Genomic DNA, 12,580 nt, shown 5'->3' on the forward strand with positions numbered 1-12,580 from the left:
TGTTCTGATCATCTTATGCCCAAGTACAGCCCAGATCAAAGTGAATGTGATGTTATCAATAGAATACTTAGCAAACATCTCACATTGGCCTGTTACCGGTTATTCCTACCCCCCCCTCCCCAACAATGAACAGACTACCCTAATTACTGATACCAGACAATGTGTGGAGATTTATAAAGCTTTGCTGTTCTTATTGCCCACAGAACAGGCCTGAACGTGAGCTCTTACCAGTATTTGGTCATATCACTCCTTGCCTTCCTCCACAGGAGCCCCAGGTATCAATTGATTTGCATCATCTCCTGGAGTCCTTTGGTAAAACAAGCAGCTTCCTGGGATAGGCACACAAAGAGAAGCTACTTGGAAACCATTACTGGGTGTATGGTGGAATTGGGAAATCCTCTGGTGCTTGCTGGAAGTTAATAACACCTGGAGCAGACCATCTTAACTGATCTTCCACCCTTGCAAAGGTCACAGAAGAGAAGCTGCATATATATTAACCAGAAAGTGATCAAAATAAAGTTAGTTGATTGGTTGACTGATTGATTCATCTGACCACAACAAAAAAACTAGCTCTAACCTCCTCCATCTTCAAATCACAAGTCAACTGCTCTGAGTTGAAACTAAGATTTTCTGCCTGTACAGGCTGAGTCAGAGATAATATGAAACAAGCTCATGGAAGCCATGAAACCCTAAACTGTCCCAAAATTTTTCCCAGAGCATGGAGATTATAATTCTCCAGCATGACAAGTTTGGTGGTTTCCAGCACCAGCCCTGCAATGAAGTTCAGGAGTTCAGGAAGGGACACTACTGGGAAACAGGATGGACAATACACCAGCAGAATGCCTAACTTTTACCTGCAGCTCACCTAAACATACAGAAATTAACATCCTGTCACCTGTGGAACTTAAGTGTCTGGTCAAAACAAAGATGTCTTGAAGGATCTGTGTCATCCCACACCCCCCCCCAACCCCACCTCAGAATTGTGGCTGCCAAAATGCCTGAAATTTGGGAAAGCAAATCTCAAATAGGGTCATATTCTGCCCTCACTTAACCAGGTTTTGGTAATGCATGCCATAATTACTTAATCATCCACTACCAAGTTGTGGATGAGCAGTCTTATTACTAGTAGATCTGATATTCACCAACTATGATTTGAGGCTGGGGCTCCTGGCAATCTGGATTCCTGGCTCCAGAAATGAAGTAACAGGGGTAGAAGCATCAAATTGTCCATTTCCTTTCCTCTGGAATGGTGAGACAGACACCAGACCTGTGATGCCGCTCTCTGCCTCTCACATTTTCTCTTTGTCCTTTGCCTTACGTATTCCTTGCCCTTCTTCCTAGACCACCCTCAGACTTCCAGAGAAGCAATCCCCAGTCTCCACTATCACTCCACCCCAAGAAGCATGATAGGCATCCACGGCCATGTCTGCCAGGCCTTCTACTTTCCTACTTTCCAAACAACAACACCCCCCTTACAGCTGACTCCACCAACTCCCTGGTGAGTCCGTAGAGGCAGTCATGTCAAGCAGAGAGCGATGACAGTATATTCTTCCAATGGGAGTTTCTTCTCATGACCTTAGCTACACTGGCAGGCTCAGCAACAGACATTGTGGCAGCATTCACAAAATTAGTAACCTTGCTAATCTCCCATCTGGCAGCCTTTGGTTTGACAATCCAACTTCAGATCCAACCGGTCTTCACATGGCCTCTATTATACCATTATCTTCCCATTATCTCATTGAAAGAGGTATCAGCAGCCTTTGTCCCTGTTTCTCCTTCACTGGTGCTTTCCCAATGACTAGTATCCTAATAGTCATTCTTCAGATTGCTCAACATTACAGCTGCAGCTGTTGCCAGATCTCCACTATGAAATCCTGCTTTTTTCTTTTCCTTCTCTCCATACAATTAGGTCTTTTCCCAACAATTTTCCTTACTTACCATTAGCGTCCAAGTCCACCAATTTCCAGCCTTCTCTCCTTCATTCAACACTCTGCAATACACTCTTCTTCAGAAACTTCTACCCCTGTTGTCTCTACCCAACTATATCTTATTGTCATCTTGCTCCCCTTATTCACATCTCTCTCTTCCTTTCCTATCTTTTGTCCACTACCTTTCTACTCCTTCCCCTTTGCCACCTCCATTCTCTGATCTCCATCCTCATGCTGTCCATCCTTTTGCTCTTCAACCGTCTTCAAGCTCTGAGGACTTCTGTGACTGCAAACTGTAGCTCTTCACCTAACTAATCTAATCTAAAAAATCTTGTCTACAACTCACAACAATATCCCTCTGTACCCCCAAGTATTGTTGTCAATCACAGAAGAGCATGTTTGTGCTGAATATCCAACCCCCCCCCCCAATAACTCTACTCATAACAACCCTGTCACCCAGGCATACTTATTAATATATGCAATTCATATGCCAAGGGAGATCACCTGCACTATGTGGATGATCCATAAATATTATTTCAGTATAATGTATGTAAATCAAGGTTATATTTAGCTATAATGAAACTGATAACATAGAGAGCATGAAACAATTTATGCTGAAAAATAGCAGTTTTTCAAAAGCATAATTCCTATACACATTATTTGATGCACCAATTTAAAGTAAGCAGAACATGTTTGTAACATTTCCATAATCCAATGTGAAAAATTTGTAATTAATATTCAATTTAAAAGAGGTTAGTTCCTTAGAATCCATTTTATTTATTTATTTCATCAAATTCATATGCCGCCTGACTCCCAACAACCCTTTGTACTGATTTAATTGATTGAGTCAGTACAATGAAAACAGGTTTGTTGTTGTTGTTGTTGTTTTACATTTTTAATTGTCTACTGTCATGTATGGCCATGTAGCACAGATTTTCAGTGTTGTTTTTTTGTAAAAATTATTTTTTATGTCTGGCCTTTCCCTTTGTGGCAATTTATGTTGGTATATTGTAAGCTGTATGAGTTGAGGAGACAGGGAGTGAGAGAAAATATATGTTGAAAGAGAGACAATGAGAAAACACAAAAATTCCAACTGCTTATATAATTTGCCTAAACTAATTAATGTTAGTACTTGATTATTGCAGTATGTGGTCCTCTTAATGTATTGTTTGCATTCTTACAGTATAATCACTCTTATTTTTCACTGTACACGGCTAGCAAGATTTTTTTCAAGTTAAATTGATGAAAACATGCCACTCATACTCACCACAATATGCATTTTCTCATTTGAGACTTTATTTTCACTTACACTACAGCTTTATTTTTTGTGCAGTAAAGAACAGAATGAAAATTCATTCCACTAAGCAAACCTAATTAAAAGCATTTTATTAGTCCTGCATTTCACAGAATACCATTTCTTGCTCTGTTTTTTCCCCCAGTTTCCATTGCAAGACGTGTGCAAGACCCATTAGCCGAGCTAGTAAAAATTGAGCCCAAACATATTGGAATTGGAATGTACCAGGTAAGGCAATGTTGATCATTTTAGTCTAAGCCCAATCAAATGTAATATGAAACAGTATTGAGACAGTGCTTGGTAATTAAGTGTCAGCTAGTTATATATCTTTTTAAAAGATTTGTGGAATGGTAATAAATATTTATAAATCCTTCTTTATTTTTTTTAAAAAATCCTGGGTTTAAATATTAAGACTGAGGCTTAGCAATAGTTGCAGCCACATTTATTGTCTATTAAAAACATCCGATCAGGCCTGTAACTTGATCTGCAAATCTTTTTCTCTTACATGGCTGCAGTGGTTGTTTTGAGTTGTTTAAAGTCTCTTTGGAAAAGGCTGTAAGATTCTCAACTCAGTCTATCGGTATCGGTCCTTTTCTGCAGTCTTCTCTCATCTAATATTTGTGGGTCTCTTCTAATATTTACTGGATAGAGATAAGTGTCAAGGCCTGAAAGACGAACAGCACTCATACTTCTTCTATGGCATTGACATTACTGCACTCAGGCCAGGCTTGCAGATGAGGGTTCATTATAGGAAGCAGCAGGTGGATATATGTTCTTTTGGAAAGGAAAACCACAGACTGACCACAGGACTCAAGGAGTAGGTTTTGCAATCAAAACTGCTCTGCTCTGCAGAGGAGCATCTCTCCTCTACCCATATTATGAAATTCCGCTTTCCTCTCAGCAAGTCCCGGTATGTGATAGAATGTGAGCATGACCTTGGAGAAGAGAAGGAAGAGATGCTACCTAGGTAATGATAAGACAAAAGGAAAGGAAGTCTATGAGAGGGTAACGGTCTAAAGAAGAAACTTAGGAAAGACCCATCCTGACCACTCAAGCGATAAATAGGAGGGAGGGAGATTTGTACTTTCGGACATCCAAGATTCTGTTAATGTAGCCTTACAACAAAGCAGAATTAGTTCATCTAGTTGTGTTTCCTGTCTGTTTACCTGGGAGGGCTGACACGGTATATCATCATTGTCAGCATCTATGCACCAACTCTCATAAGTCCAGACAAAGACAAGGAAGGTTTCTATGAGGACCTGGACTAGATTATTCAAACAACCCCCACCAGCGACAAACTCATTCTTGGCGACTTCAGTGCTAGGATGGGGACAGACAGTGACAACTGGGATGGAGTCCTTGGGAGACATAGGGTGGGAAAATTAAACAATAACAGCCTGCTGCTTTTGAGCAAGTGTGCCGAGCACAGCCTGTGCATCACTAACATTGCATCAGCCTGTGCATCAGACTTGGCAAACAAGTACAAAACAACTTGGATGCATCCCATGTCCAAACATTGGCACCTACTTGACTATATCATAGTACATCAGTGTGACCTTAAAGACATCACCATCACCTGGGCCATGCCAAGGTGCTGAGTGCTGGACAGATCACAGGCTGGTCTGGTCAGTCCTCAACCTGCACATAGCTGCTTTACATCGTAAGCAACCAAGGACTGTCAGAATGTCATTCAACATCAGCAGACTGCAAGATCCAGGCCAAGTCCAACGTTTTCAAGATGTACTTAATGAAAAACTCTCTGGCAATTTACCACTTGTAGGAACCTGTTCTGAAAAGTGGACACAGTTTAAAGATGTAGACTGCAACAACTGTACTCGGACTGAAAACCCAGGTGCATCAAGACCAGTTTGATGAAAACCATAAGACCATTTCAGCAGCCCTCCAGGCCAAGAACAAGGCCTATGCAGACTGACAGAACAATCCATCATTTGTCTCAAAGAAAGAGAAGTTTAAACACCTGCAGTCCAAAGTACAGGCAGAACTGTGAGAAATGCAGGATGACTGGAGGCAGAGGAAGGCTGAGCAGGTGGAACACTAAGCAGACATGCATGCTACCAGAGAGTTCTTCAGTGCCATAAAATCAGTTTATGGTCCTTCTAAGTCAGGATGCTCCCTCTTGCTGTCATCTGATGGGTTGAGCCCGATCAAAGATCAGGAAGGACTGAAAAACTGCTGGGCTGAACACTTTTCCAGCCTACTCAATAGGCCGCCCACAATTGATCCTGATGTCTTACAGCAGATTCCTCAGCTGCCAGTCTTGGATGCCCTGGACATGCCTCCCTCTGCTGATGAGATCAAGAAAGCTATCTCGCAGATGAACTCAAATAAAGCAATAGGGCAGGATGGCATTCCTGCTGAGATCTATAAAGCACTAGACCCAAATGCCTTACAGGTGTTCCAAGACATCTTGGAAGACATTTGGTTCACAGAGGAGATGCCTGATGACTTCTGCGATGCCCTCTTTGTGGCTCTATAAAAATGAGGGAAGTAAATCAGACTACAGAAACTACAGGGGTATCACACTTGCTATCCATCGCAGGCAAGATTTTTCCCTGCATTCTCCTGAACAGACTTGTCACTGTCTCGGAAAGGAACCTCCCAGAGGTGCAATGTGGCTTTTGGCCAGAACAGAGTACAGCAGACATGATATTTGCCATGAGGCAAGCTCAGGAGAAGTGTATCTAGCAGAACAAGCTTCTTTACTCTGTCTTCATTGACCTGACAAAGGCATTTCACACTGTAAAAAGGGAGGCTCTCTGGATCATCCTGAGATGTTATGGATGCCCGAGGAAGTTTATTCAATTGCTCCATGATGGAATGACAGGACAGGTCCTTTACAATGGTGCTATGTCAGCTGCATTTGCCATTTCCAATCAGGTGAAGCACAGTTGTGTGCTAGCCCCAATTCTGTTCAATCTATTCTTCACTTGCATGTTGTCATGTGCTGTCCAAGGTCTGAAGGAGGGAGTGTACATCAGGTACTGATTGGATGGTTCACTCTTTGATCTTCGCCGCTTGAATGCCCGGACAAAGGGTCTCCATACCGTCATTCAAGAAACCCTCTTTGCTGATGACTGCGTGCTCCTGGTGCACAAAGACAGTGATCTACAGTTGATGCTGAACAAATTCTCAGATGTTGCTATGCTCTTTGTCCTATCAGCCTGAATAAGACTGAAGTGCTTCACCGACCCGTGCCAAATACAAACCCGGTAGAACCAAAAATCACTGTTGACAACACCTAGCTGACAAATGTAAACAGCTTCAAATACTTAGGAAGCATCATCTCAAGCGATGGGTCTTTGGACAAAGAAATTGACTCCAGGATCAGCAAGGCCAGCCAGTCTCTGGAGTGGCTGCGCACTAGAGTGCTCAATCAACACAACAGCCGTATCTCCACAAAGCTGAAAGTTTACAGAGCTGTGGTTATCCCTTCTCTCCCATATAGATGTGAGTCCTGCACCCTGTACTGATGATACATCAAACAACTGGAGAAATTCCACACGTGTGCTCTCCGCTCTATCCCTGGCATTCACTGGCAAGACTGTATCTCCAACCTGGAGGTCTTGGACCGCCTGGAGTCCACCAGTATTGAGTCCCTGATTATCAGAGCCCAGATGCAGTGGGTGGGACATATGATCAGAATGTAAGATCACTGTATGCCTTGCCAGTTGGTCTGTGATGAACAGGAGTCTGGGAAGAGATCTCAAGGTCGCCCATGCAAGCACTCTTGGGAAGACTGATCAAAAAGCAGGCTAGCTTTCTCTGAACAGAAGACATGTACTGGGAATATTAAGAAATGCTCAGGAACAGCTTCATTTTGAAAAGCATGCTACGGACTGTAGATTGCTTAAATGTTAGCAGAATTCGCATGCAGCTTCTTCTAGATGGCAGCCATTCGGCATGTAGTAGATCTAACAAATAGCTTTCACAACGGAGCAGCTTGCTCAAGGACAAAATAGCTGCCTTTTTGAAGTCCCATCGCCCTCTGTTCACTCTAGTGTTGGAAATCTGCAGAGTGATCTGATTGGTCTGTAAGTAATAATTGCACTTAACTCATCTCTGCCCTTTTTGTGCTTGAGAGTTAAGCCCTCCACAGTTATTTCTTTCTCTCCTAGTAGATTCAGGAGTGGAGTCAGCTTTGAATTCCCTGCTAGCTGCTTGTTTCTTGTTGGTATGAGCAGCAGGTGTCTTTACAGCTTCTGCTGTTCTGTTTGGGTGACGTTCAGTATACTTTACAAAGGACTCCTTTAGTAGGTCCCCATCTTGCATAAGCAATGCAGCTGCTGAACAAACAGCAGCAGTCTGGGGAGCGGGCTATCCTCTACCAGGAAAGAAGCAAGTTCTATAAGCTGTTGATGTAATGGTTTGCAGGCGTGACCTTGGGAAATGGCAGTGAGGGTGGGGGGAGAGATGCTGCCTAGGGAACAATCAGATAAGAAAGGATACAGCCTGCAGCTGCATAACGGGCAGAGAAAGAAACCCAGAAAGGAACCTCCCTAATTTATCAGGCCGTAAAAGAGACAGTGGAAGATTTGTACTTTCAGACTTGCAAGATTCTGTTCATGTACCCTTCTAGTAAAGTACAATTAGCTCATCTGGTTGTGCTTCCTGTCTGGTCTACCTGGGGAGGCTGACAGTTGCCTTTCAATTATTATCTGTAGATTCCATTTCAAAGAGTTATAACAGTTATAAGTGTTATGTCTATCTGGAGAGCAAGTAGGGTCAGAGTTACTGAAATTGTTTATTGTATATTCATCCATTTTCTGCTGCTTCAAAGACTTGGGTGTAATCTGTGTTGTGGAATATACATGCTGTCTCTTCTTCCTTTTTCCCATTCTTCAGTCTTGTTTTATACTGTAGCTATTGAATTGTAGCTGGAGCAGATAGATGACCTCCCAGGCATTACAGTTTATAAAAAGTAAATTAAAAGTATATAAAAATGAAAATAGCAAGTTGAAAGATAAAATAGAAGAGAAGAGAATAAAACAGAGGGTATAGATTCAGAGCTGCTCACCCATTGTCATCCTGAGGCCACCCCATCAAAGATTGTTTTTGCCCAGTTGACTATGTTTAGCAAGAAATCATAGTGTGTTCCCAAATAAATTGTGTGAGAATTATTCACACTTTTTTGACCTATTTAGTAGTTCCAAGCTTCAAGGATTGGGTGACTCTCAGGTGTGATTCTCCAGATATTACTGAACTGTAACTCTTTATATACCTCACTGCTGGGCCATGGTGGCTGGCTGGACTGCTGTAAGGTATAGATCTTCACCCCTGCAAGTGTTGCTGTCGCGTGTCCAGAGATCTGGAAAAGATAAGTTATTCTTAGTTGTAAGATACTAAGGAAAGTATCTCACATTTATTTAATCAGAAAACAGAAAATGCAATTCTAGAAGTCCTGTATGGGCAAATGTGGACTGTAACATGATAAATAATTTAATGTAGAAATTGAGCATTTGATGGTTCAGAAGGATGAATACTTGGTCTCTGTTCATAATCAGTATCTACTGCCTATGTTAGGTAGTAGATACTGATTTTGTGTTAGGAGAGTCAAAATCTTACAGGAGTACATGAATCAAAAAATAAGAGGAAGAACCTTATATGTGTGATGTGCTTCTCGACATTTGCTATAATGTTGATTTGAACCTCATCAGAGCATCTTCCAGTGTTACAAAGGTTATATAGGGTCTTTTTGAGAAGATAATGTGGTGAAATGAAATACACTTTCTGATGTGGGCACAATGACAAGTGTGCCTTGTGGTTTCTCTCCACTCTTCCAGTGACAGCACAGAATAAATAATAGCTTTAGGTAACCAAAATCTCTTGTCAGAAGTTTTTAAATAAAGTATCACTGCAGAAGATATGTAAGATGCATGCTCAGTGATGTAAAGGAATTGTGAACCAGCAGAGCATTCAGAGCAATGGCACTTTCAGAGACAAATTGTTCAACTTGTGTGTCAAAGGAGTGATTATCCTCGGGCACAGAACAAATCTAAAAAGAAAAGTATTAAGTGATTATGACCTTTCTTCCTTTAAATATACTTAGTTATTCGTTTTCAACAGAAAAGTTTAAGGATAAAAAGAGGAGGAAGACTTGGATAAACCCGTTCTGAGGTAGAAGCAAAGATGCTCTGTTTGATAATTGCTGTTTGGTTCCAAAGCTTTTTCTTTCCAATTTTGATGAGAATTACAGAAATTACACTTGATGCCAACATAGGAAGGTCATAGAGTAGGAAACTGTCTGTGTATTCTGCCATGTATGGTGATCTAAAAAAACGGGGGGGGCAATGATGTGTGCAACTTGTGCTGATTTCCCTTCCAATCATGGGCATGACCCATGTGGGAACATCTCTGTCATAAAGTCTACATTTGTTTGCATTTTAGTTGCAAGAGAAACTCTGAGGAGAACATGGCAATTATTATTTGTTCACACTAGCCTGATAAGCTTATTTAAAATGTGAAAGATGCATTAATGAAAATTCTTGCATCACTTTTGTTTTAACATATTGCTTCAGTAACATCCTAAGCAAGGATGTTGGCCTTCTGAGAAGTAAAAGAAAAATGAACTTTAAATGGCTTTGCAAGATGTTCTGGAAAAATGTCTAATGTCTGGAAAACCAACCTTCCCAAATTTGGTGTCTTATTTGTATTGGATCATTTTCATAATCCCCAGATAAAATTTAGTCCTAAGACCTAAAAACGTATTTGATTTTTTAAAGTAAAATCTGGACTTTTTAATATTGTTCCTGTTACCAAATTTTGAACATACATACTACCATTGCTACTTATAGTGCTGCTAAATTAAGGTTTTGGCTTTTAAAAATCTGTATTTAAAATAGTACAGAGAAGCATCTGATGCTTGAGGATTTAAATGGGAGATATTTGTTTCTTCTGTTATTTAATTATACCATTATAGTGTAGAAAACACAGAAGTCCAGCTCCTGCACATTCATCCTGTAAATAAAATCAGAAGACTTAAAATCATGCCAGTATGCTCCAATTTACGTGGCCAAGAGTTTACTGTGTTACCATAAAACTACTTAATGGAAAGGAGTAGCACAACGGTGCTTCCTATACCATCTATTTAACATGAGTAAGAATATATACTATTCTAAAGTTGCCTCAGTAGATTTTATTGACTAGCCATATGCAGACAAAATATAAATTCTTTTAGCAATACATTCCTCTATGTTCTGTACTCTGCGATCTTTTCTCCTTAACACATTTGAAATTATCATCTTTGAAATATATGAAAGATAAAATGCATAATTTTTCAAACCCTAGAATGGAAGCATAGTTCATTCCAGATGTAAGCTCAGCATTTTGTGTCAAATAAAATCTGTGAATAATGCTTCAAAATGTAGGCTTCTTAAAGGGAAGCAGTTGAACACACAGACCCTTCACTGGTTCCATTATTGCTTCATGATCCTGAATACTTAACATGAATACAGTGTGGGTAATGCCATACCTTCTCCTCTTGCTTTTTTTTTTTTTGCCTTCCCCTCCTTCTTCCATTCTTTTATCTTAGATATTTTGTTCTGCAACAGTAACTATTGTAAAATAAAACTGGATATTTTATAGTCCAGCTTTTGAGATGTTTGTGTGGGTGGGTGTGTGGGTGGGTGGGTGGGTGGGTGGGTGGGTGGGTGGATAGATAGATAGATAGATAGATAGATAGATAGATAGATAGATAGATAGATAGATAGATAGAACAAATAGAGAACTGTGAACAGCCAAGAAAAACAAATGGATCATTGAACAAATCAGCCAAGAATTCTCACTCAAGGCACAAATGACCAGGCTCAAATCATCTTACTTTGCACACGTTATGTGAAGACCCAGATCTCTGGAGAAGGATCTAATGCTGGGACAGGTGAAGGAAAGAGAAGGGGACAACCAGCAGCAAGGTAGATGGACTCAGTTACAGTAGTGATGGAAGACTTGAAGGGCCAGGTTGGGGACAGATCACCATGGAGAAAATCTATTTATGTGGTCACTAAGAGTTGACACTGACTTGATGGCACACAGTAGATCAATCAGAGAGAACAAACATAGATGGAAAGGGTTGGAAACCTATTAAAAGTTAAGGGAACACCACTTCCCTTTTAACTGACTTTGGGAGATTCAGTTTTAATTTCCTCTAAGTCTTTACACATTTTAGTACCATGAATGAGCTGATTAAAGCAGCATGAGATCACACTGAGAAGCCCTGAATTCTTCACTCCTGAGAAACAAGTTTTCTTCTCTAACACCCAATATAAAATCAAGTGCTAGTGCCAAGCCGGTGATAGGCAGTTAGGATTTGCATGAAATCCCTCTTATGCAACACCATAGAACTGCATACAGCATTTGTGCTTACCCCAAATACACTTTTGGCTACTTATTACGAAAGTTGTATCGCACAGGTAATGAAATATTAAGAGTGCACAATGATTTAAAGATGGCATAGGACCTGGTTACTTGAGGGACCGCATGTCTCCCATATTGTCTGCCTTGATGATCCAACCTGGCAGATTGGCGCACTCCAGGTTCCTTCAATTAAACCATACCATCTGTCAGGACCCCAGAAGAATACCTTCTCTGTAGCAGTGCCTGCCCTCTGGAATGAGATTCCCCTGAGATCCCAATGGCCCCCACCCTACTGGTTTTTCAAAGGGCCCTGAAGACCTGGCTCTTTGGCAAGTGTGATTGAAGCCTTTCTTCTTTTTCAATGTTCCCATCTGGGTTAGATATCTTTGCCATCTTTGACTCTTTTTTTTTTTTTGGCTTTATGTTTTTTTTGTTTTAAATGTTTTTTTAACGTTTTGTAAACTGCCCAGAGTCACCGGGAGTCAGGTGGCATATACATTTAATAAATAATAACTGTTGAAACATTGCAGAATAGAAAAGCTGTAACTAATATATTTAGGCCTTTGAGGACAGTGGATACTTTTGCTGTTCAAGCTGAGGGGTGGGGTACATTTACCGGAGAGAGTTTTTTTGTAGTGGCACTTTGAAAGAACTCACTTTCTCCTGGTGTCTCCCCTCCTCCTCGACTCCTGGCAACTGCCTAGAGTAGTCCCTGCAGTTTTTTTTTCAAGATTTTCAGAAGTGGTTTGCCACTGCCTCCTTCCTAGGGCTGAGAGAGAATGACTGGCCCAAGGTCACCCTGCTGGCTTTGTGCCTAAGGTGGGACTAGAATTCATGGTTTCCCGGTTTCTAACCTGGTGCCTTAACCACTACATTAACCTGGCTCTCCTTTTTAAGCACTAGGCAAACATTATTATTATTGCTATTACTATTGTCATTGCCTTTGGAAGTACTACCATTTAAGACAACAAAGAAAACTGGACAGACA

General features: G+C 40.9%; 1 protein-coding gene across 1 annotated transcript in view; it reads left to right on the plus strand.

Moving 5' to 3' along the window:
* SRBD1 (S1 RNA binding domain 1) overlaps nucleotides 1-12,580 on the plus strand; it is a 205,439-nt gene that overhangs the window by 96,223 nt on the left and 96,636 nt on the right. Inside the window, exon 15 of the mRNA XM_063302803.1 lies at nucleotides 3,368-3,450. Coding sequence (XP_063158873.1) covers nucleotides 3,368-3,450 — 83 coding nt within the window. The remainder of the gene's footprint in view (nucleotides 1-3,367; nucleotides 3,451-12,580) is intronic.

The sequence above is a fragment of the Candoia aspera genome, chromosome 1 (genome assembly GCF_035149785.1).
Source record: "Candoia aspera isolate rCanAsp1 chromosome 1, rCanAsp1.hap2, whole genome shotgun sequence".
Lineage (NCBI taxonomy): Eukaryota > Metazoa > Chordata > Lepidosauria > Squamata > Boidae > Candoia > Candoia aspera.